This window comes from Nannospalax galili, unplaced genomic scaffold, assembly GCF_000622305.1.
Source record: "Nannospalax galili isolate Female #2095 unplaced genomic scaffold, S.galili_v1.0 scaffold278, whole genome shotgun sequence".
In the NCBI taxonomy this organism is placed as follows: Eukaryota; Metazoa; Chordata; class Mammalia; order Rodentia; family Spalacidae; genus Nannospalax; species Nannospalax galili.
This window is the reverse complement of record NW_008347536.1, coordinates 11077381-11101629: the sequence shown is the minus strand read 5'-3', so window position 1 is coordinate 11101629 and position 24249 is coordinate 11077381. Positions and strand designations below refer to the sequence as shown.

The following is a 24249-nucleotide window of genomic DNA, read 5'->3' as shown; positions in this document are numbered from 1 at the left end:
TATCTATCTATCTATCTATCTATCTATCTATCTATCATCTATCTATCAACAATAGACAGAAACCATTTTTACCTACCTACATCCATCCATTAATCCATCCATCCATCCATCATCCATCTATCTATCTATCTATCTATCTATCTATCTATCTATCTATCTATCATCTAGCGAAAATAGACAGAAACCATTTTTACCTACCTATCTATCACCTATCTATTATCTATCTATCTATCTATCTATCTATCTATCTATCTATCTATCATCATCATCAACAACAGACAGAAATCATTTTTACCTACCTACATATCTATCTATCTATCTATCTATCTATCTTATCTATCTATATCTATCATCTATCTATCAATCAATCTATCATCTATCAATCTATCATCTATTATCTATCTATCTATCTATCTATCTATCTATCTATCTCTATCTATCTATCTATCTATCTATCTATCTATCTATATCTACCTACCTATCTGCCTGAAAATACTGGTGGATGAGACACTACCCTTACTTCAGGAATCTCTGCAGGTATTGTTGCAATGAAATATGTTCCTGGAAGGTGCATAACCAAGTGAAAAATCAGGAACAGGAGATTTAGCAGAGCCCATTCACATCCTTTCATTCTGAGAGGTATTTCGGGGTCTTTCGCCAGTGAGGTATAGGAAGGGACTGAGGAGGAGAATGGCTTATGAAGCAGGGGTGACTACACAAAGCTATGGAACATCAAACATAGGGACCACCCAAATGAAAAAAAAAACATGGGGAGGGTCCACCTTAAAAAAAAGCCCAGGAGGTAAGAGGAGCGTTTCCTTGATTCTTGGTTCATCTGCTCCTTTAGTCTTAGATAAGCATATTCATCTAATTTTGCAAAGCGGTCTAAACATTTTTAGAGATCATCTCCTCGGATGCCTTAGAGTTTTGCCATCAGAGGGCAAGAACACACAAGATGTCTTGCTCAGGTGAATTTCTCAGCTTTCAAATCTGCAGAGCTTTTGTAGAGGATCCAAATCATACTTTCTTTCAATAACTCTGAACTCAGTGATGGAAGAGTTGAGCGAGCTGAAATTTCCCTCCCAGGAATGGCTAGGGTGGATGAGTCCCTATCACAGGGACTCATGACCACCTCACTGTGCAACGTGTAGTTTAAGAGAACTCTCTGAACAGAAAACATTCTTGATTATCTCCAGACTTAATGGTGGTATCACAGTGCTGGTGACTAGTGACGACTATGTCCACTCCACAGGATAATCTCCTGAAAGCCAGGGCCGACTTCAGAGAGCTCTCTTTTTGAATGCTCTTTCATTTTCAAGAACTATGTAGCAATAAATGTACTTATTAAGTTCAAATAGTTTAATACCCTTTAAAAATGCTTACTCATTTCCCCAGACCACAGGTAGGAACAGAAGCTGGCAAAAGGCCACTGAAGCAGGCTCGGGTTATATTCACAGATTGGGATTTCAGGAGATGAGCATGGACATTCAAAACTTCAAATCCCAACTGCACAAAACAAAAGGGGTTCGTCTGCTACAAAAAGGGCACAGATCACACTGAATCCAAAAGCTGACAAAACCAGTCAGGACCAAGTCCCAGAGTTCTCTGGGAGGGAATAGAGCTTCCTTATCTTTGGCTATTAAAAACAGAAGGGATAACTGGGTCTTTGAAGTCCAGTGCCATTTATTTAAAAAGACATATGTAGAAGTCCCACTGTTACTGCTTGAAAACCTTGACACATATGTTTTTGAGCACCACCGTCTTGAAATCAGTGGTCTTAAGGTGTTTAGAGAAGAGAATGACAAGCCCATTTTTTCCATTATGGATTCAAGAATTCATGAAATCCTGGCATCATTCTATGCAGGCCTATAGGATAAAGGCAATGGTAGCACAGTCATCTTCCCTCACAGGCCGTACAAATGTGTCTCAGGCTCCTACTATCTTCCTATCACTGAGAAGATGGAGAAAACGGCAGCTCATAGAATCATGATAGGCTTCATGGAGGTCTTAGGTCTCTGTGGCATTTCTGGGACCACTAACATGAAAATGTCTTTCTTTGACTTGCCTGTACCCACAGGGACTTTAAAGGGTTTCTCTCAGGATAACTTCCAGAATCTTTGGGGCCTCCATCAAGGGTGGTGGTGAACACGGTAAGAGACTTTCCATTTTCACCCTCCAGGAGTCTCAGGTCAACAATGAACACTTGCATCATTGGTCTATGTTAGAGGAAGTAGACATCATTACAGGAGGTGTTCGTGGTGTGGTTGTAATCATCTGACCTTCTTTCAGGTAGATAAACAGCTACCAATGAGGACGCTCTTTTCTGTATGGAGGTAGAACTGGTGAATGAATCAATGGCTCCCACTTTGAGATGACTCCACAAAGCTCATTCATTGTCCTTATTTCCCACCCCCACCAAGTGTGCTGAAGTCTCCCAGAGCAACCAGCAATCAGACTCTCACTTTGATAGCTCCAGGTGGATCCTTGTATGCTATTTCTCCCCTCTCTCCTGTCAGTACTTTCCTGTCAGACCTCAGGTCCTATTGTGAGAGAGAGAGCTTTTGAGGACAGATAAGCATAGGGGTCATCACCCAAGTGCTGACACCTCATGAGTGACTTGTGAGCTTTTGGTGAAGGAAAGTCTGATTACAAAATGAAACCTGAGTGCTACCATTCGAAAGTGGACAAAGTGCTCCAGAAGATTCTGTGGCTTTCTTTAAAATTTCCCTTCATCGTGAAGTCTGGGTTTGCTCACTCAAGTGATTGCATCATCAGAGCATTATTTTGATCTTTTCTCCCAGAGGAGGCTTTTGTTTAAGACTCAGGATTTATGTGATTGGATAGCTCTCCTGAAGTTGAATAAATAATTCTGAATGTCTGGTATCTTGAGCAATCACAGCTTTGGGGTCAAGGTTGGATTTTTATAAATGAAATCAGAAGCTGGCATTTCCCACAAGTGTTCTGAGGCTTCATAGATGAGACATACAGAGGTGAATAAAATAATCAACATAGAATTGATCCAAAATGTTAGTAGTGTTTTCAAAGACTTAGCTAAAAATTAAACACCTTCTTAAGTTTAACTACGATTTTCGGCTTTTGCTAAAGAAATTGGAGGTCAAGCCCTGGACTTAAGGGACCCATAACATTCCTGGAAAAGACATCTAAAAAATATGCTTTTGATGACTGTGCATGGACCATTTACTTGAGAAATAGACCCAAGTCAATCCATCTTACTCTAGCTTCTAGGTTAGGAAACTGAGTTCCACATACGCGAATGGAAACATTAATTTTGAGGAGGCAAAAACAAAAAACGAAGAATCCTCTTTCATCTGTGGGCTATTTTAAGGATATTTTCCGGGGATGATGGGTATGCAATTCTAGAGACAGTAAAGAAGAGGGCTGGAATTCTGTCATTGCTGGTAATGTCATCCTGCCACACATTCTGTGGTTCCCTGGGAGAGAAACTGCCCCAAGCAACCATGTGGCCATCCCATAGTGCTTATACGAAAGACCTTCCTTTCCTCCAGATGCAAAGGATGGGTAATTTCTCATATAAGTCACCAGAGTTCAGTGTGGAGTAGTCTTATAATTTGAAAAAAAAACAACAACAACACTATTATTAAAGAGGATGCCATTGCCGAGTACCCTTTTATTCAGCAAACAACTTCTTGAGAAAAACTGAATAGCTTTCATGAAAGTTAAGGGGAGCCAAGGCTGCCAGAGGAAGCCATGGGATGCTCATTATAATAACCTGCTGCAGAATGTCACTGGGGTAAAAAGGTTCTTCTCTTGGGCACTTGGCCATGACGAGCCTAGATTTATCTCATCCTTTACATACTGTTCTTGCTGTAAGGCAATCAAGTCACTCCTTCCTGTTTGTGGAGGGCAGCAGTGCGTAAATAAAACAGTCCCTTTCTCCTTTGCTTCCACTCATGGAGGTCTCTGAATCAGTGTCATAGTCCCAGCTTCTTCTCTGGTGTAGGACAGAACTGGGTTGCAGTGTAGGAACGATAGCGACCTATTCTGGCATAGTGAACTAGGTAATGAGAGAAAACTTAACACTTTAAGTCTCTGACTTCTCATATCTTCACCCATTATTTGTCCTAAATGATGCTCACAGGGAGTGAATATCTACAGAAACATATGAAAATGCTCTTTGTCAAAAATTTTCCAAAGGATTTCTTCTCATTTCTGTTTCAACAAGGGAAGGAAGGCACCCACCATTGTCTCTATTTTGCACCCCTTTCCTTCTATCCTACAAGGTTCCTGATGTGTTCCTTTAGCATGAGGGTGTTGGGTTTCTCACTGGGATGCAGCTGGCCACAGCAGAGACACACAGAGAAAAGGGAGCCATGCAGGGAAATTACACAAGGACGAGGAAAATGCTCACCACACAATGAGAAAAAAGAATTCTGAGCCCAAGTCCTTTCATCTGAGCCACTACGAGTAGCCCATGACTTCTGCAGTGTCCTGCCACATTTTTCTGATATTTAGAACTTTCAGCCTTTCTTTTCTATTGTGCACATTTGCCTTGATGTATTTCTTATCTGGAGGGAAAAAACATCTGCAACCAAAGAGGAGCCTGTTCTTAAAGTGTGAGGACAGGACAAGCAGGGAGGCAGAGAGGACCGTGAGACTTCTTGGCACCAAAATGAATGGGACCTTCTTAAAGTCCTAGCTACAAGTCCTAGATGTAGCCTAGCCTGCCCACAAGCCCTATCAAGAATCCTCCACAGCTAGACTGAGGGAAGCCTTCCCTTCTTGCCTAGTTATTTGATTCAGGGGAGAAGTTTTGTCCTGTAAGTCAGGTATTCATAAACTTTTTGGTGGAAACTCAACCTCTATAAGCAAGTGTCAGGAAACAAAATGTGTTCTCTTTAGATGCGCATTGTTTTTAATGTATGTAAATATGTGTCTCTGTGGGCTTCTGTGTATGAGTGCTTGTATGTGTGTGTGCATGTGCATGTGTGTGCACATGTAGCCAGAGGATAACACTCTGTATCATCCTCAGGAACATCATCTACTTGCTGTACTGGCTGGCCTCAGAGATCCCACTGTCTGCACCTCTCCAGTGCTGGGATTTCAAGCTTGGGCCACTATACCTGGCTTTAGACATGGGTTCTGAGGATTGAATTCAGGGCCTCATGCTTGACAAGCAAGCACTTTACCAACTGGGCCATCTTCCCAGCCCCTGGTTATTTTTTCAAATGGGGATGGGCTTCTGGATTGAGAGGCTGAAAAGTCAGCCTGTCCTCAGAGTGAAGGAGAGAGGAAAACAGAGGACCCCTCAGATGACTAGCCCCACTCCTCATTAAGGAGATTTTAAGACGGTCCTAAGGTAGGATGACATTGTCACACAAAAGCCATTAAGTAGTATACAGTAAGGTGGCATGGCCCATTCTGCTGCGGCGGAGCAGGGAGCTGTGTCACCACTATGCAGGGGCTATGAGGAATGTGGGCTGAGGCAAAGGTGAGGGACTCTGAGTGCTACTGAACTAACAAGGTCTAGCTTCGGGGAAGGACATGAGCTAGATGCCTTGGTAGAATCCTGGGCACTGTCTGCAAGGACTGTAGGGCAAACAGCTGGGAAGGAGAAAAATCAAGCTTTTAATTCTTGTTTAAAAGTTACATAACTTTTAGTTTCAGTTTCCAGAGAAAGAGAAAATAATCCATACCTCTTCACATTGTTAGGAGTGTGAAATAATGCCATTAGAGCCTTAGGCACAGTGCTCGGCACATTGTAAATACTAAAAAACTAGAAGCCATTATTATTAATAAATAATGTATTCTATAGCTGTTTACTAACTCAGTGATGTTGCAGGGGACCAAGGACATGAACAATGACAAAACAGAAAGAGTGGGTAAGAGGTAGCTCTGTTTGCTTAAAATTCCTTTGTCCCTCAAAAGCTTGAGAGCTTGTCTTGAAGTTTCTATGAGACCCAAGAGGTCACTTTCTGTGCAAAGAGGCACCTGGAATCATGCCTTCTAAAGGCCATGTGCTTACCATCTGATCACAAACCCTTCCTTTAAAAAAAAAAAAAAAAGGAAAGGGAAGAAGTTAAAACACATACACAAAGCAATTGATTCAATAAAGAGCTTTTGGTGAGTGTTCATTCCAGGATAATAAACCAAGCAAAACGTCTGGCTGTGTTTAAAATCAACAAAACCAGCAGGAAAGGCAGAGAGACGGAGAAGGAGTGATCAGCTTGTTTTTAAAGCTGCCGACAGAGCTGCTTCAGCAGGGGCTGGTGCCAAGGAGCCCCCAGAGAGGAGAAAGGAGACAAATGCCGACAGGATGGAAGCCAGGGACAGGGGAAGGAGGAATGCAGATGTGGCCTAAGTGCCTGGAGGAGAGCTTTTCCCAGGATTCAAGACCTCTTCAGGAGCATTTCAGGCCAGTGGGAGCCACACAACCAGAAAATAAAGCTGCTAATAATGGCTACATGTTTGGAACATTCCACTGTGTGCCAGCCTGTGCCAAGCCCTTTACATGCGTTATTCTCCCCATCCTATAGGTAAGGAAACTGAGGCTCAGAGACCGAGATGGCACTCGCTCCTAGCTACAGACTAGCGGCCATTTAACTCCTCTCTGAGCACAGAGCTGTGTTGCGTTTATCTCAGGAATGGCTAAAGAGCAAGGCTTGTTAACCAGCTAAGTGAGACCTGGGAGATGCAAGCTGGGCGGACTCTGGTTGAAAATGGCAAATGATACATTTAAATTCAACTGATGTCTAGGAAAAGCCAGTCATAATGTCACCAGATGAAAGGACTTTTGGGCCCTACCCCCATGCAATTAGGCCCCAGGGTGGCCCAGAAGGTCCTGCAGAGCAGTCAAAGTGCCCTGGGAGGCACGCCATACCGATGGTGCAGTGCTCGCCGTTCCAGCCCGGGCTGCATTCACACTTGCCATCCCGACAGGTCCCATGCTCCGCACAGCGTGGGTGGCAGGCTCGCTGGTCACATGCAGCCCCCATCCAACCATCCTCACAGCGGCAGGTGCCTCCCACACAGACGCCATGGCCACCGCAGTCCGCAGCACAGATCTCTGTGGGCAGGAAGCAGAGGAAGGGAGCGTGGAAGGAAAGGGAACAAAAAATGCACTGAGTCAGTTCTTGCTGAGAAGAAGGGTCAGGCTTGGCTACCTAGATAGGCTCTGTGAGAGGTGGGGAGTCCAGAGGCTTGGAAGAGTAATCTCCAAGGACAGTTACCCTGTAGGAGAACAATCCTGGGCAGAAGCCTGCCCTGAGCTTGCTTCCCCACCAAAATAAGGGGATGCGCTCGGTTTGGTTTTCCCTATTGCCAGCCCGTCTCTGCTTTTGTCTTGCTACTTCCAAAGGGGGCTGGCCTTCCAAACAGATGTGAGAAAAAGTCAAATTTAATTAAAAACCAGTTATGTGTGAAAACAAAGTGAGGATGAGTCCCTGTCACCACATGAAGTGTTTGTGGGTCTGGCTGGGGCCCTGTGAAGAGTTTCCCCACAGCCTTGACTGCAGTGGAGGTGGGGTGAGAGGGAGGTAGGCCGCCCTGGCACAGGAGCTTCTCATGGTTGTTCTTCCAAATCTGCAGCTGGTCCTGTGTCCTTGCTGGGTTTAGTTACTGTCCTTCAAGTTGCTGCTTCCCCCGACTAACTCTAAGCTGCCATCTAAATGGGTTTTCAGATCCAAAGTAAACATCTGGGGACCACTTCATGGCCAGAGTGGGGCTGCCTGGTCTGTCACAAAGGCCTATCTGTGTGATAGTGCAAAACATAACGGCCCGATTCACAGGTCCCTCCGGCTCCAAGCCAGCAGCTGCTTCATGCTTACTGCCAGCAGAGGCCAAAAGGCTTCTAAAGGGCAACTGTTTTTGGAAAATGGGTGGAGCACATAACCTCCTGGGATCCTCTCTGATGGAGGCCCAGACTTGACTCATGCCTCATGGCCCAACAGTCTTCTAATTCACGTGAAAATCCCAGTACTTTAAACTTCTTTTCAACTGGGTTAACTAGCATCTGTGTCAAGTTGCCTCGGCCCGTTTCTCCCTTGTAAGAGATACTGCTGATCTGGAAGTTGCTGATATCCTAGCTACTTTTACAAAAGGAAAGAAAAGGGGCTGGAGAGATGGCTCCGTGGGTAAGAGTACTTGCCACACAAGCACAAGGAACTGTGTTTGTATCCCTGGTACCCACAGAAAAGCTGGGCATGGCTGCATGTGCCTGTGGACCCAGATTTGGGGGACATGGACAGATCCTGGAGTCTCCTAGCCAGGTAGCTTAGCTGGAAAGGGGGCTTCAGGTTCTGTGAGGGAGTCTGTCCTCAGAGGAATAAGATGGAGCATTATAAAGCAAGATACCCACATGCATACGTGTGTGTGTGTGTGTGTGTATGTGTGTGTGTGTGAGAGAGAGAGAGAGAGAGAGAGGGGAGAGAGAGAGAGAGAGAGAGAGAGAGAGAGAGAGAGAGAGAAATAGATCTCAGAGGTCCAGACTGTCATGCCAACCTAAAGACAATGGATAAAATGTAGGTGAAATAAAGAAGCATGGTAAGAGTTGCTATTTGTGTTGTGTTCCTACGCAGACATCTTGCCAAGCTGCTACCTCAGAGGGGAGATCATGGCTACATGCAGTATACACGGCATCTCTCAGTTTTCCAGGGACAGGGTGGCTGCTGTGGCCTGGAGCCAGAGATTAGGATCTCTGCCAGGCCCAGGAGCTTCTGAGCTGTGGGACTATGTAGGAAGGTCCTTTCATTACACTGAGCCACATTTTCTGGCTTGGAGGGTGTAGGCAGTACAATCCCGTTGTATAGCAGTCCTGTGCTGCTCAGTAGACTGCAGAGAGTGCCAGGGAAGGGAGAAAACAAAACGCCATGGCAAAGGCCAAGCAACTCATGAAAGTCTTCTTGAAATGGAGGTCAGGACAGCGAGATTCTGACTGGGCATTCAAAGAGTTTGTGAGGTCCATGCCTGCTCAGTCATTGATCTGCTATGTGATCTTGGGGAGGTCACTTCCTCCCTGAGTGTCAGCTTCCTCACCTATTTCTGGGGGGACCTTAAAATACCTAAGGTCCCTTTGGGCTCTAAGACAGATCCGACGATGCAGCAAGCACCCTCCATGTTATACTGTGCACTCTGACCCCAAGGCTTGACTCATATTTCCTTCCTCCTTTAAGAAGACTCTTATAATTTACCCTGTGGTTAGCCTCTTGTTCCTTCCCAACCCATCCTACATGCTACAGTGATTCTCTGTCTTCCTGTCAGATCAGGAGCAACTTGAGGCTAAGTCTTCTTGCTCTGATCACCTCTATTCCTGGTGCTCAGCACAAGTCATGGCCTAGAAAAGACCTGAATTAATGCTTGGTAAGTAACAGATGAAGGTGTCCCATGTGACAAGTGTCTGAGAATGAAGAAGTTCATATATGTGCTGCTCAGCCTGACTAAAGGTCTAACAGGCCCATCTGTCTACTTCTCTGGAGACCTGAGGGTAGTGCTGTGGAACTCAGTGTCACCACATCCAGCAGCCCTCCAGGATCTTGCTCAAGTTCCCTGCAGACAACATCTTGGACATGGATAAAGACTAATAGTAATAATCTTCTGGCCCCAAGACCCTATGGGTCCCATCTCTGATTATCTTACCTTTTTTTAAAAAAATATTTTATTATTATTTATTTTATTTTTTAAATTTTATGTGTATGAATATTATGCCTGCATGTGTATAAGTGCGCCTGTGTTGTGCAGTACACATAGAGGTCAGAAGAGGGTGTTGGATCCCCTGGAACTGTAGCTATAGATAGTTGTTAGCCGCCATGTGGGTGCTGGCATTTGAACCCAGGTCTTCTGCAAGAACAGCCAGTGCTCTTAATTGCTGAGTCATCTCTCTAGCCCCTTATTTATTATTTTTATTTTACGTGTATGAGTGTATTGCCTGCATGTAAGTGCGCCTATGTAATGCAATGCCCTCAGAGGTCAGAAGAGAGTGTCAGATCCCTTGGAACTGGAATTAGAACAGTTGTTAGCATCCATGTAAGTGCTGGGAACTGAACCTGGGTCCCCTGCAAGAGCAGCCAGTGCTCTTAAACACTGAGCCATCTCTCCAGCCCTAAGTTCTCCCTGTTTTGCACACGTAAAGGGCAGTGACTTCCTGGTGACTCTGGAGGCTGGCTAGTCGAGAGATTTCCCCTGAGACCCCAGGCAGAGAAGATCAGCATAACATCTGTTTGGGTTTACCCAGCACTTTTTCCAAGTGCCAGTTGATGGTTGTGAAGGTAAATTGTAAACAGCACTTCTATTTAGTGAGGTGTGAACCAGGAGACTACAGGCAGCTGGGGTCAAAGCTGTGGGGTTTTCAGACAGCAGGACACAGGGAGTCAGAAGGGCCAAGAGCAGAAGAGGCTGGCTTTGACTTGCATTTGGGTCTTCAGGTCTTAGCTCATAACAGGTACGGTCATCCCTTGTTCTTTGGTATCAAAGGAGATTGTTTCCCTCTGAGGACCAAAATCCATGGATGCTGAAATTCCTTATATAAAATGGTACAGTGTGTGCCTTTGACCTATACACATCTTCCTCTACCCTTTAAATCATCTCTAGCTTAACTGCCATGCCCAAATAGAATGTAAGCTGTATTTGCTATATTGTTTAGGGAATAATGGCAAGAAAACATCTGTTTGTGTTCAGTACAGATGAAACTTTTTTTCAAATATTTCCAATCTTCATTTGAGTCAATGCATAGCTACTTCAGTCCTTCATTTAGTAGTCTGGAAGCTGTGCTGACAAGTGTAGGACTCAGAATCGATGGCTGCTGCTTTCGGACCTGCAAGCTGAATGACCTGCTCAGCTGCCTTGAGCTTCCTCTCCTTCCTCTGTAAAATGGGGATGATGAAAGCCCCACTTCAGAGGTGACTTAGTGCCTGATCCGTAGTAGTAGGTACCAGGAAATTCCTCCTGCTTCACTTACCCTTCCAGTAACCTTCTATACATGGCCTACTCTGGGCCAGACATGTGCCCAGTGCTGGTCAGAAGCCAATAAGATACAACCGTTGTCCCTAAGTGATCATAGTTCAAATAGAACACAAATTGATATTGGCAACCCAAAGATTATTCACATAAGTTACAGGCAGCATTCATGTCTGTACTTTCTGCCTATTGCCTATGTGCAGTGGATAAAAACCATGAATCTTAGGCTCAGACAACTCTGGGACCTACCCTTGGCTTTGTGATTTCTTGGCTGAATAATCTGCAATGTATTATATGATCAATTAAGCCTTGCTCTTCACTTCTGTAAAATGGTGACAATAATTCTTACCTTACTAATCTCATAGGCCTAGTATTAGATCAAATGGAGTAATTTTAAGGAAAGATGATTTTTTAATTTTATTTTTTATGTGTATGAGTGTTATGCCTGCATGTATGTATGTACACCTGTGTCATGCAGTGCCTGTGGAGGACAGAAGAGAGAGTCAAATCTCCTGGAACTGGAGTTATAAATGGTTGTTAGCCACCATGTGGGTGCTGGGATTTGAACCTGGGTCTTCTGCAAGAGCAGACAGTGCTCTTAGCCACTGATCCATCTTTCCAGTCCCAAAAGATTATTTTCAATTTAGCATTTATATTAAGTTTTACAGCTTCCAAAGCACACTTCACATATAATTTCTCACTAATTCTTACAATAATGTGGTGAGAACACCTTCTTAGAGATGAGGGTACTAAGAACTAGAAAGTACAAAGACACTACGAGATCATGCGAGCATCTCTGTGTTTTCCTTGGTTTAGCATCCTCAGAATAATAGTCCTGCACAGCAGGCATTTCTTTAAACAGAACCTCAAAACAAGCAAGACACATACCCACGGGAGACATTCCTCAAAGATCCAGCAGAACCTTCCTACGCACTTTTGGCCCTAGCGCTTTTTCCTTTGTTACATCCAAATCAAATCCTGGATATCCACGAGATGAAATGGGACCCTTTAGCCAGATCTTTGTTTGGTTCTTTTCATGTAGAGACTGATCTGACCATCTAAGCACGCCACTTTACGGCAGTGCATGGTAGACACGTTCTCCTGTCTGAAGCTGCCTGGTGGCTGGGGACCCCTCCCTGGGCCCTTTACAAGCAGGGTTGTGAGCTCTTACACATTTTAATGGAAGGGGCCTAAACCGGACGACCTTGATGTTTATGGGGTGCTAGCTGATGGTAACACGGAGAGCCCTGTTTGACTGAGTGGAAGAGGCCCTTGATGCATGATGGAAGTAGAAACCTGAGCTGTCACTGTGGTATTTGGCTTCAGGTTATCATCCCTATTTGCCCCCCACCACACTTTGATTTATTATTTTTGCCCTTAAAATAAAAGGAACTGCTTTATTTTTTCCTTCTCAAATTCTGTTTTGACATTAAAGCAGATAGAGCTTCACAGAGTACATGGGGAGAACCAAGCAGGTCCATCTCTGGAATGTATTTGACAGCTCATGTGCCTTTTACATACATAATGGAAATGGTCCTCTGTGAAATGGGACACAGGCCTCTCTAAGGCTCAGGTTTCCTTCTTGCTAAATGGGGGATGACATCCATCGATCACCTTCAAGGGTGTAGCAGGACTCACTATCGCTTGGTTAATTTCCTGGGTGCTCACTAGGTGCAGAGATTACAGTGGACTTGAGAATCTAAACTGTGAAGAGGACAAACCTTGCTCTCCTGACCTCCAGGAGTTATATCCCAGCCTGGAAGGGAGATGGATATTATTGCCCACATCTATAAAGTTATATGACTTAGCATGCACAAATGTAAAGATCCTAACAAAATCTATTTCAGAATATAACAAATTTCACATGTATTTTTAAAAACAAAGACGGGAACTAGCCATGGGAAATGTACTTTACAGAAGTCAGATCAGTGTGAATTCTGACATTTGCAACATACCTAAGAGAGCATTTGACAATTGCTTCTTGACTTTCAGGTGATCAGAGTCAGAGCTTTCTGACTGAATGCTGGAAGCCTGGGATCTGAGAGGAATCTTTTGTGGTACTTAGGAATACACAAGCAACAGGAAAGACCTGGCTTCAGATTTGATTGCCAGACTTCTCAGCTGTGGGTCCTTGGGAAAATGTCTTAACCTTTCTGAGACATAATTCTTCATTTCTAAAATGGGGAGAGTAATAATGATCCCTTCACTGCCAGCTATGTTGTGATAGCTGAAGAAAACGCCACATAGACCACGTTGTAAATATGATTGACTGGTGGAGACCCAAGACATACTGTATCTATAGATCTCCAAGTTACCTAGCACAGGAACAGCTTCCAGAAGAAAAAAAAAACAAAAAAACAAACTTTTGCTTTTTAAGTAACAGCCTCAAAATCTGGGCATGAAGCTTCGGCCCTGGTTACCAACAGCCAAGACTCTTTTTTTTTGTTCTTTTTGAGACAGGGTCTTCCTGTAGCCCCAGCTGTCCTGGAACTCACTATGTAGACCAGGCTAGCCTTGAACTCACAGAGATCCACCTGCCTCTGCCTGCCGAGTGCTGGGATTAAAGGCGTGAGCCACCACGCCCGGCTATATCACATGGCTTGAGGAATGCATAGTAACTGACTAAATGATGCAGCAGTTGGGTGGACAGATAGGCAAATGGTCTGATGTTTAGACAAATAAATAGAGAAAGAAACAGAAAGGAAGAAGCTTTATTCAGTAGGGATTGGGTTAAGGTAAGGATGGAGACTTGGTTTCCAATTTCAGTGATCATATTGTCTAGTCCAGCAATGATCTACTAAACAATTTATAGTCACAAAACACTGCCAGATTGCATCTAAGGCTTTGCTTAAACCTAATCCCACAACTGACAGACCAAAAAAGCTATGTCAGACACAGTCAGCTTTCTTTCTAGCTAAAGTACCATTGAGCAAATCATTTCATTCCTCCAAGCTGTTTCTTCAACTGCGATGTGGAAGTGAAACTATCAGCACAGGACTGTCGGGAGGCATTAATGAGCTGGTAGTGTGAGCACCAACCCATTTGTGGATACTGTGGACATTTCATTCCCTCCCATTTTTGACTCACATGCTGGCTAGTGTGACTTGGACTTTAAGTCTGCCAAAATTTCAAAAACTAGTAATTATACAGAAAATGCTATAAGGAAACATTTCAAATCATTAGGCCCTCTACTGAAATTTCTAAGGCCATTCTCCAGACCTCGGGTCCTAAGTAAAATAGAACCATCTTATTTATTAGCCCTTTTAGAGCTCAATTCAGACTTATGAAAAGACTTCCCAGGAGGTCATAGATGGAAGATTGTTCTCACTTGAGAGAAATTTCAAAGCCATCTTTACCTCCATGTTTCTTGTTCTGTGAGTGTTCAGGTATTCGGGTGAGGTCCCTCTACTTCCCTACTTCTGACTTGTGTCAACGTTGAGCATATTTCCAAAGTAGAAGATACTTTGTGGGGGAAATTATGCATAAATCTCTCCCAGTAGGGAAAAAACACAACTTCCTCTTCCAACTATTTTAATGAACAGGATTGTAAAGTAAGTCCAGACAAATTAAAATGTAGTTGTGATGGGTCCCAGGCTTCGTCTGGGCTTGTGTGGAGATTAGTGTTTAATGAGAGGAGCCTGGGGCAGTGTTTCCCTGACGTACACAGTTTTAGGCATAATTACCAATAACTGAACCTTATATCTTTTCCTACCCTTTTGATCTCTTCCTTCTGTGTTCACCTCTTTCAGTGTCACAGAGAGACAACAGATACAGTTCAAGCAGTGGTGTGAAGAAAGATGTGCCTGTGGGTATATGGGCTAAGACTTTGTACAGTTATGAAGTTCACAGAGATCAGAGATGAGTGTCTGAGAAGCTTAGGTATCAAGGACATTGAGCTTCTGTGTGGCTTTATTTGACAATAATGGTTATACACCATGGCCCTCACATGGTGTTGTGCCAACAGACATGTATCTCTTCCAGGATGCATTTTAAAAAATACGTTTTTTCTTTCGACAAATATTTATGGAAAGCCTTGCTGTGTCATGCTAGAGAGCTAAGGCGAATAAAAGCTAGACCCTGCCATGAGGTGAACCTCCACAGGTATACAAGTCAAAGAAAGGGAAGCTTTTCTGTAGGAGAAAAGCTACTGAGTTCTTGGTCCTATCTGATTCACCTCCAAGGCCCCATCCAATTCAGCATTCCTCAGCCCATGTGATTTGAGTAAGTTGCTTCATCTCTCTCTGTCTTTGCTTTCTCAGTTGCAAATCAGGTATAGACAACAATGTCTTGGGCTTATGGGTAAGTTATATGAACTCTGTGAAATGTACTTCATGTCCTGTCCTTCCTTCATGGAATAAACATCTGCTTGCTGTCTGGCAACTACACGACATTTATGTATTGGAAATAGCCAGAGGAAGGGAAGTTTGGAGAAACGGAGAGCGAGGAAATGGTATTCTACTGAGATACCGCTGAACAGTTGCTGAGCACTGAATCCAAGGTGGAATTGGAGGGACAGGCTTTGTGGGCAGCTCATCCATTGGGGAGAGGGATGTAGGCAGAGAGACATGTGGGGCACAGGCTGTGTAAAGGACCATCCAGGGTAATAGGGGAGTGCTTAAACAATGGTCTTGGTGCTCAGGGAAGCAGGAGGCAGGAATCTCTGTTGAGTGGGGCACTGGTGAATAGACGTGGATACTGAAATAGCCCTTCTGGGGACTGAGAGTGGGAACTCTCAAAGTGTGTGAAAAACTGCCTGTTTTTCAGCTGAAGGGCCTGGAAGAGGCTGCGGACCATGCTCTTGATGTGATCTGGCTACTGGAGCACGATTGGGGTGACCTTGGCATTGCAGGGTAGATGTGGGAATGAGGCACTGAGACAAGGGAGCTACTAGTAATAAAGAAAGGGGGCCAGGGGCCCAGGGCTCTAGGAGGAATGGAAGCCGAAGGAAGGTCGGAGGGCTGGTTCTCAACTGGAGATCTCCTTGAAGTGGATGTAGAGTCAAGGGAGAAAAAGCTAAGGATTAAGAGGAGCAAGTTTAGTGGTTAGAACACAAGAAGGCACGGCAGATCCTCTAGCCACTGTATAGACAGGAGAGCAAGGGCTCAGAGAGAGGAACTGCCTTGTCCTGTACTGTGATATGCTGTCAGTACTCAAGCAAGAACCTGTTAACTGCTTCAGAAAAGCCGGCATATAAGGAGTCGGATCTGAATGGTTACAAGAGAAATGCCACTTTGTGACACCTCTGCTGCCCTTTGTGATGCAGAAGGATGTTTGGAGACATGGGGAGAGCCCGTGCATGGGTTCTGCCCATGGTCTAGGTCTTCTTATGCCCCAGCGTCTCACGCCCAAGTCTAAATGTGCTTTCAACTCCGGCTCTTACATCAGCCCTCCATTGGCGGCCCCCCACTCCTTGTCCCAGCTGGAAGGTCTCTCACCTCCCAAAGCACTTCTGTGTGGAGCATTTTCTCAAGGTCATTAGTCTATCCGAGTTGCCTTGAATATCCTGCCGTCACATATTAATATCCCCATTTCCCAGGGCATCTCACACAGCAAAAAAAAAAAGGTGTCTTCTCGCTACATCCATCTTACCAGACCCCAGTGGTATGGGCCTGAGTGTTCTATGTGAAGATTCAAAGGTCTGTGATTTTGCATTGAACAAAGGCTTGGAGTCAGGTAAGGAGCTGGGTTCTGGAGCCTACTCCACCACTTCCTGCCTGTGGGGGACAAATACTGCTCACTTCTCATCCTTATCAATGCTATTTATAAAATGGTACTCAACGACCACTTTCTACCAGAAGTTTAAAATTAATTTTAGAATATGCTGAGCACCTGTTATATACAAACTATCCCTAGAAGCTGGGGCTATGGAGATGATACAAAATTATTGCCATCTATAAGGAACCCATGTGTGTAAATGGGCACAAAGCCAGTCACTGTGCCCAGCACATGGTAGGTTCTAGATTATAGTTAATTTCTCTCCTAAGGGTGTGATCTCCCTCTGTTTCCAACAAACCAGCATTATCCAAGTATGGCATCTCCCCGCACTTCTTCCCTTACAAATTGAACAGATGCTTTTTTCAGTCTCAGAGCATGTTTCTGGAAGGAACCAAAAGGGGAAGAAGGTACAGGAAAGAGCCTCTGACTTCCCTACAGTAATTAGTTTCCTCTAGACACGGAGGCCAAACTCCGGCCACTCTCCTGTGCTTTTTAACTTCCTTCCCTAACACCCAACAGCCAGAACTGCTCCGAGTCATGGCTCTGTTCCACAGATAGAGAAGGTAGAAAGCTAATGAGCCTTGGAAAGCACATGGCCTTTCACCTCATTCGAGGAGCTTAGAGAACTCTCAGACCAGGCAGAGAAGTGAAACCCAGGATTTGAGAGCAGACCAGGGCTCCAGACTTATCCCCCAGGACTCCAGTTTCAAAACCTTACAATGTACCTGTGGCAGGAAACAGTAAGCTACAGCTATTCATCTTAATTGGAGGGTATCTGGCTTCCTGTTCAGAGGACTTCAAGCCTAGCCCAGAGGAGGCCTTGAAATGGTGTCTGACTTGTCAGGATAACAAGCCAGGAAAGAACTAGAGTGCAGAGAAGCCAAACAACATGGCTGGGAGGTCTATTTTGTCTAGGGTTGGAACCCAACAAAAACGCCTCCAAGAAAGCCTAATGGATAAACTGAGGGGACAGGTGGTACTAAATATTCCCAAAGACCTCTGATCTCCTTTGGTAAAAGGCTCATTTCTCCACCCAGTCATGAGTTCATCCATCTAGCTTTTTCCTGGACACTACTACCACCCTGGCGCTCCCCTGGGTACCCCAAACTGCCTGCTGGTTCTAGAGGAATCTTTCTATTTATTATCACCGTGTGTGTGTGTGTGTGTGTGTGTGTGTTTCTGTGTGTGAGAGCTATATACATAAATGTGTGTGGGTTCATGCCTGTGTGTGAGCTTGTGGAGGCCAGAGGAGGGCATCAAGTGCCCTGCTCCATCACTCTCTGCTTTGTTCTCTTCAGACAGGGTCTCTGAGTGAATGTGGAGCTAGGTTAGTGGCCAGGAAGCCCCAGCGATCCTACTTTCTCTGCTTTCCATAGCACTGGAGTTTGGGTTTGTGTTTAGCTATGCCTGGCTGCTTTTACATGGGTGCTGGGTATTTGAACTTGGGTTCTCATTATTACACAGCAAATGCTCTTACCAGCTGAGTATCTTTCCCAGCCCTGAGAGCAAGCTTTCTAAACCCAAATCTACCCATGCCAGACCTCTGCTTAAAACTCCTCCACGGATCCCAATGACAGATAAAAACTCAGCTCTAGGGGCTGGAGAGATGGCTCATTGGTTAAGAGTACTGTGTTCTTGCAGAGGACCCAGATTCAACTCCCAGCACCCACATGGCAGTTAGCAACTGTCCATAACTCCAGTTCCAGGGAATCTGACATCCTCTTCTGGGCACTGTATGACATGGGTACACTCATACACATAAAATAAAAATAATAAATAAAAATATTTAAAAAAACCCAGCTCTCTCAAGGCCATTCACCCTCCGCTGCCTATGGTCTCCATCACTTCCCCCTCTCACTACTGCCACAGCTACCCCAAGATGAGCCACTCCACACACTAGGGATGCCCCAAGCATGCCCTGATCTATTGCATCTCTGAATGTGCTACAAATTTTTGGCATCTACAAGTAGGTAGCTCCAAGATGCTGTTAACCTTAGTCTATAACAGTCAACCTCCATCTCCCATAATAACTCCCACCTCCTCCAAGAAACTGTCCATTTGAGCCCAGGTGGACATGTCTGTGAGTCCAAAGCAACTGCTGGCCTGTGGACATGTCTGTGAGGGATTAACTTGATCATATGAACTGATCTGGCTGACCCCACATAAAAGTGAACAGCACAGATTTAGGTCCTGACCTGTACAAAAAAGGAGACTGTGAAATGGGTTCCAGAATGCACAAGTTCATTTCTTTGTACTGTGGTTGTGATGCGACTAGTTCGTTCAGGTTCCTGCCGCCTTGACTGCCCTGCTCTGATGGACTATATCCTAGAATTGTGAGCTAAAATAAATCCTTTCTCTCCTAAGTTGTTTTTGCCAAGGTATTTTATCACAGCAACAGGAAATGAAACTAAGACACAGGGTTCCTGGCAGGGACTCTACATGAATGAATACCTCAGGAGCCTGGTACCTGCCTTGCCATCTTGAGCACAAACCTGGGTAGTAGCTAGTGAAAGAGTTGCATAGGGGATAAATATTGGCTCTGATCCCAGAGGAGTGTGGATTTGAGTCTTGGTTTCTCTAAAATGTCTTTGGGCAAGTTACTAAAGTTCCCTGAACCCTGGTTTCCTGGGAACAACACCATCTGTCATGTCAGAGGCATATGTAGTTGTTGTTTGAATAAATCATGAAGCACATATGTGAAGGACTGCTGTAAAATGTAACATTTCCATTCAAAGAACAGGTTTTTTCTTTTTTAAAAAAATTACAAGTTATGGTACCAGCAGTTTGATTTAGGAAGATGACTGGAGATTTGCTACAAGGTGTCAGCCTGGGCATCCAAACAGAAGCCTGACTCTGAAGTCCAATTGCAGGAGGGTTTATATTTGCATACTGAAGAGCTCCAATTCTGATAGAAAATGTTCCAGGGCTGTCGAGGGAAATTCTGCTAAATTACAAAGCTGCCAGCTCCTGCTTTATCAACCTTTAACTCTGGCAGTATTTAGCAGTATGCTTGTCTAGGCTCAATTTTCCAGTCTTTGATTAAGTGCTAGGAACTGACCATCTCGTGTCTTAACCTCCATGTTACTTCTCAGAAAACTGGTGGGTTCTTCCTTGCCCATACCCCCCTCTTTCTCTGCAATGGTGTCAATCACTCTGATATTTATTATTCTGAACTTTGATTTTCAGGCTGTCACTTGCTGTTGGGAAGGGGTACAGGAAATGTCAAGTCTCAATGGATATTATTTCTCCGGTGAAATTCTAACCTTGAGTTCCCTGTCTTGAAACATACCTATACAGAAACAGCCCAGTCTGATCATTTCTGTTTGATGTTTAATTGGCTGTCAGGGCTGTGCTTTCTGGGCTGAGAAGGTAATGTTTCTCAGAGAGGGAACAATTTCGGCTACACAAATGAGACTTGTAACAGGGGAGAATGCTCAACGCTGAATCTAATTTTCTCTCCCATCCATGAACATAAGACAATTTCTCTGGCATTAAAGCATCTCACTCCGTCTTTCTGTCATTAATAAGAATTAAATTCTGTTCCCTCAAATTTAAATGTAATTATATTTTGCCTCATAAATAAAATTGAATTACCATTTTCAAAATTTAGCACCATCGCAATGGCTATGTTTGGAGCTTTAATTTTTTTTTAACCTTGCTCTACTTTTGGCTTATTTTTTAAGTGTTTGGTTCATTTTGCTGTCAATTGTGACTTAATATAATAACAGAGTTTTCCAGTTTCCTAACCATCCAATCATTATTGTGCTTATTAATACTTCGTGATTTTCTTTTCTTTTTGGCAGGAAAGAAGAGTAAGGGAGAAAAAAAACTAGAAGCTCAGAGGATCTGAATTTGAATTCTGGAAGGTCTCTCCAAGATCAGGAAGAACGTAGGCCAAGAGGAGCTAAGAGAGCAAAGAAAAAACCCTGAAGTGGTATCTGAAAGGGAAACAGTCAATGTTCATTAAAACATTTAATCTAAGATTCTGTGTGTATATTGCAGGGGTGAGTGTGTACTGTTGCACATGTTTACATGAGCATGGGGGAGGCCAGAGGTCAACCTTGTGTGTCATTCCTCAGGACCCATCTACCTTATTTTTTGAGACAAGGTCTCTCATTGAGATGTGGGGTTCACCAATTAGGTTAGGTTGGTTGGCCAGAGAGCCCAGGATCCACCTACATCTGCCTCCCCAGTGCTGAGATTACAAAGAGGGTCACCACACTTAGCTTTTTATGTGTGTTGGTGATCAAACTCAGGTCTTCATGTTTGTGTGGCAAGCACTTTACCAACTGAGCTCTCTTCCCAGACACTAGTATTCAAGATGTATGGAAAGGTACTCAGTGAGTCCCTGGAGCTGGATCCTGCCCGTGTTCTGGCTTCACTTCCTGCTCCTTGCTCTGGGGCTCCTGCCCTCTAGTGAGACTGTGGAATAACTTTACCACCTATCAGACTGTCCCACATCTCTCTGTGGCTGCATGCATGGTTCCCTCTGCCTGCACTGTCTTTCCTCTCTTGGGAGCCAGGCAGCCTCTCCTCAGTCCCCTTCCTCAGTGTGACTCTCAAGTCTCCGGTGAGGCCCTGCTAGCCAAGTTCACTGCTTTCTCCCTGATGCTCCCAACCCTACTACTGTACACACATCAATTATAGCTCTTAGCAGGCTGCATGCTTGGGCGGCCAATTTTCTTCGGAGACTGTGGGGCTTTCAGAGCCTCAGTGGTACACAAGAGACATAGGAGTGAATGAGAGCAATGTGTGCAGCTGAGGGGGCTGCTGCTCTGGGATGCTCTGTGGAGACTGAGCCTGGCGCTGTTCTGGGATGCTCTGTGGAGACTGAGCCTGGTAAGGAGTTCAGGAAGCTCACTGTTGCGAGAGGAGGCTGAGCTGATGCCAGTGCAGAGGATCATATAAACTCTCCACAAAACTGAATATGTTTGAGGTTAAAAACTGCTTGACTAATTTAGATCTAATCGTGCATACTAAAAAAAAAATACACTCACACTTCATTTATTAAGTGCTTACTGAATGCCAGCTACCACGCTAGGCATTTGATGCACACATATTAAAGCTAATTTGGAAAATAGCCCTGTAAGGTGGGTATCATTAGGAATACTAATGTATAAGCTAAGGCTTGTAAATCTAGCCTGGTTCTATTCCAAATGCCATGCAATTCTTACTGACAGCACATGCTGCCTCTAAACCTGTACCACCGAATCTCCAAAACATCTCCACCTGTTATTCCATGAAACTCAAGTGTATTGAAATTATAAGAGTCATAAACCACCAGCATGAGCATTTTATAGGCAAGGATCTCTGCCATGTACTGCTTCTGTGAGCCAGCAACCCAGAGGAATAAAATGCAGTGAGAGGCTCCTCTCCAATAAAAGTCATTTATGGAAGACAAGACAGAAGAGCGCTCCCAGAGCAGTGGAAATGAGACCCGAGTTCATAAGGCTGAGAGCAGAGGCTCCAGGGAGACAGTGGGAAGAAGAACCAAGAAGCAGCCGAGGAGGGGCAACAGGTACAGCTAGTACCCTGGAAAGTGCCACTGAGCCCGAATCATTCTTTAGGAGCCAGTAGGCTCTGAAAGGAAGGGAGGCTTTGCTGATCCCAGGGACCACTGCATAACGGTTAAATTTCTTCCCTTTTCTAAGACAGCTCTGAGCCAAAAGGAAAGACTTGGTGCTGGGAGGTGGGCAGAGTCCTTCTGCTCCCATATGGAATGTGTCTTCTTCATGTGAAAGCTGTTCCCTAGGGAGCTGGCTTGACAGAAATGAACCAATGCTGGCCCTTGTCTAGAGAAGGTATGGAACCAACAGGCACGAGGTCTGGAATGTGAAAGAAATGGATTCCAGGGCTTGCCTTTAGCTCCTCAGAGCGGGGGAAGGGAGCAGGGAAGGAGGTAGTGGGGAAAGCAGGGCAGGAGCCCTGAGACTGGTGATTCTGAGATCTTCCTAGAAAGCTTCATCTGCAGCCTCACGTTCTCTGACCCAGTGGGTTCCATTGTCCTCACTGTGACCATTCCCTGCTTAGGTCAGTCATGCAGTAGTCTTTGAAAACTTACTCTGTGTCCAGCCCTGTGCTAGGAATACTGATAGAGCGACCACGACCTCACGGAGTTCACTGCTTGTCTCGAGAGACATGACTGCAATACAATGCTCAGATTACCATAGTGTTGCATGCCAGTTTGGATCCTGAGGTGGGGTCAGGTGGAAATAAGTTTGGTAAGTTGGGGAGTATCTCTTTGAAGGGAATATTGGGACCCAGGCTCCTCTTCTTCCTCTCTTTCTTTCACTTACTGGCAGCCATGATGTAGCAAACTTCCTTCAGCCCTTGCTCTTACCATAGTGTGTTGCCTTGATACAGGTCCAAAAGCAGTGGGGCTGACTGACCATGGATGGAACTTCTAAACCGTGAACCAAAGTTAAGTTTTATTTCTTTTTAGTTTATCTCTCCAGTATTTTGTCATAGTAACAAGAGGCTGACTAGGATATTTAGGAAAAACCTGAAACCAGACCTGGTTGGAGTCTGCCACTCACTAACCACATGGGGTAGGTACTGGTAATAATCCTTCTGAGCCTCGAGTTTCCTCATCTAGAAATGTTAACAGTAGTAACAGGATTGTGTTAGTTACTTGTCTTTTGCAGAGACAAAATACTTAACAAAGGCAGCTTGAGGAAGGAAGGGTAACTAGCTCACAGCTTGAGGGTACAGTCCATCATGTCGGGAAGTCAGCAGAAGGAGCTTGAGGCAGCTGGTCACATTGCAACCACAACTCAGAAGCAGAGAGCAGTGAATGCTGGTGCTCAGCTAACTTTCTTCTTTTTGTTCAGACTGGGGACTCCAGCCCATCGAACAGTATTGCCCATATGGGGAGGGTCTTCCTACCTCAATTAACCAAATCTAGAAACTCCCTCACAGACATGTCCATAGATTTGTCTCCAAGGTGATTATAGAGCCTGTCAAATTGAAAATCAATATTAACCATTACAATTACCTTCACAGGGCTGTTATGAATCCCAACCAAGATAATGGCTACCAAGCATGCAGTTTAGCGACTGGTATATAGTAAGTCTAAAGAAATAGATGGCCTTATAATTAACATTCTGTACATCGCTTGTCAAAAAGAAAAGTGACACTATTGGTGAAGAAACCTCTTTTGTATGGAAGATGAGCTTGAGGCAAGAGCTGAGGACTTAGAAACAGAGGCCCAGTTTTAATTCAAACTATGTTGCTGATAAGCTGAATTATTCTGGGCAAGTCATTCTCCTTTCTAACTCATTCCTTTCTGTAAAACAACAGCAGCAATCACATCCCTGTACCATCAGCAACATCCCAAATGATTTAGTTAGTGACACTCTGTTGGGCCCAGAGCTGAGGGTGGCTGTATGTTGGTACCCATTAGACTCTGTTCCCACAGTTATCCTATATGGCTTGTCAGGAAGGAGGACCATGTGAATGAGGCTGGATTCAAGGAAAAGTTTCTGAGATGAGATAGGAAACCAAGTTGCTGGGAACCAGGGACCTGAGTAAATACTTGTATAAGATTTGACTTCACCGAAGTGCTGAGGAACCTGTCAGCTCACATTTCATTACAGGGCATGTTGA

The 24249-nt window shown here is 44.5% G+C and overlaps 1 protein-coding gene and 1 long non-coding RNA gene across 5 annotated transcripts in view; one reads left to right on the top strand and one right to left on the bottom strand.

Annotated features, from left to right (window-relative positions):
• Positions 1-20585, top strand: part of LOC115072218 — a 114861-nt gene extending 94276 nt beyond the window's left edge. For both annotated transcript variants that reach the window (XR_003851284.1, XR_003851283.1), the window contains one exon: positions 20448-20585. This is a non-coding gene — a long non-coding RNA (uncharacterized LOC115072218). The remainder of the gene's footprint in view (positions 1-20447) is intronic.
• The window catches only part of Tenm4 (teneurin transmembrane protein 4), a 775468-nt gene that overhangs the window by 113420 nt on the left and 637799 nt on the right, over positions 1-24249 (bottom strand). For all 3 annotated transcript variants that reach the window (XM_017800880.2, XM_017800882.2, XM_017800881.2), the window contains one exon: positions 6860-7045. In XM_017800880.2, the coding sequence (XP_017656369.1) occupies positions 6860-7045 (186 nt within the window). The remainder of the gene's footprint in view (positions 1-6859; positions 7046-24249) is intronic.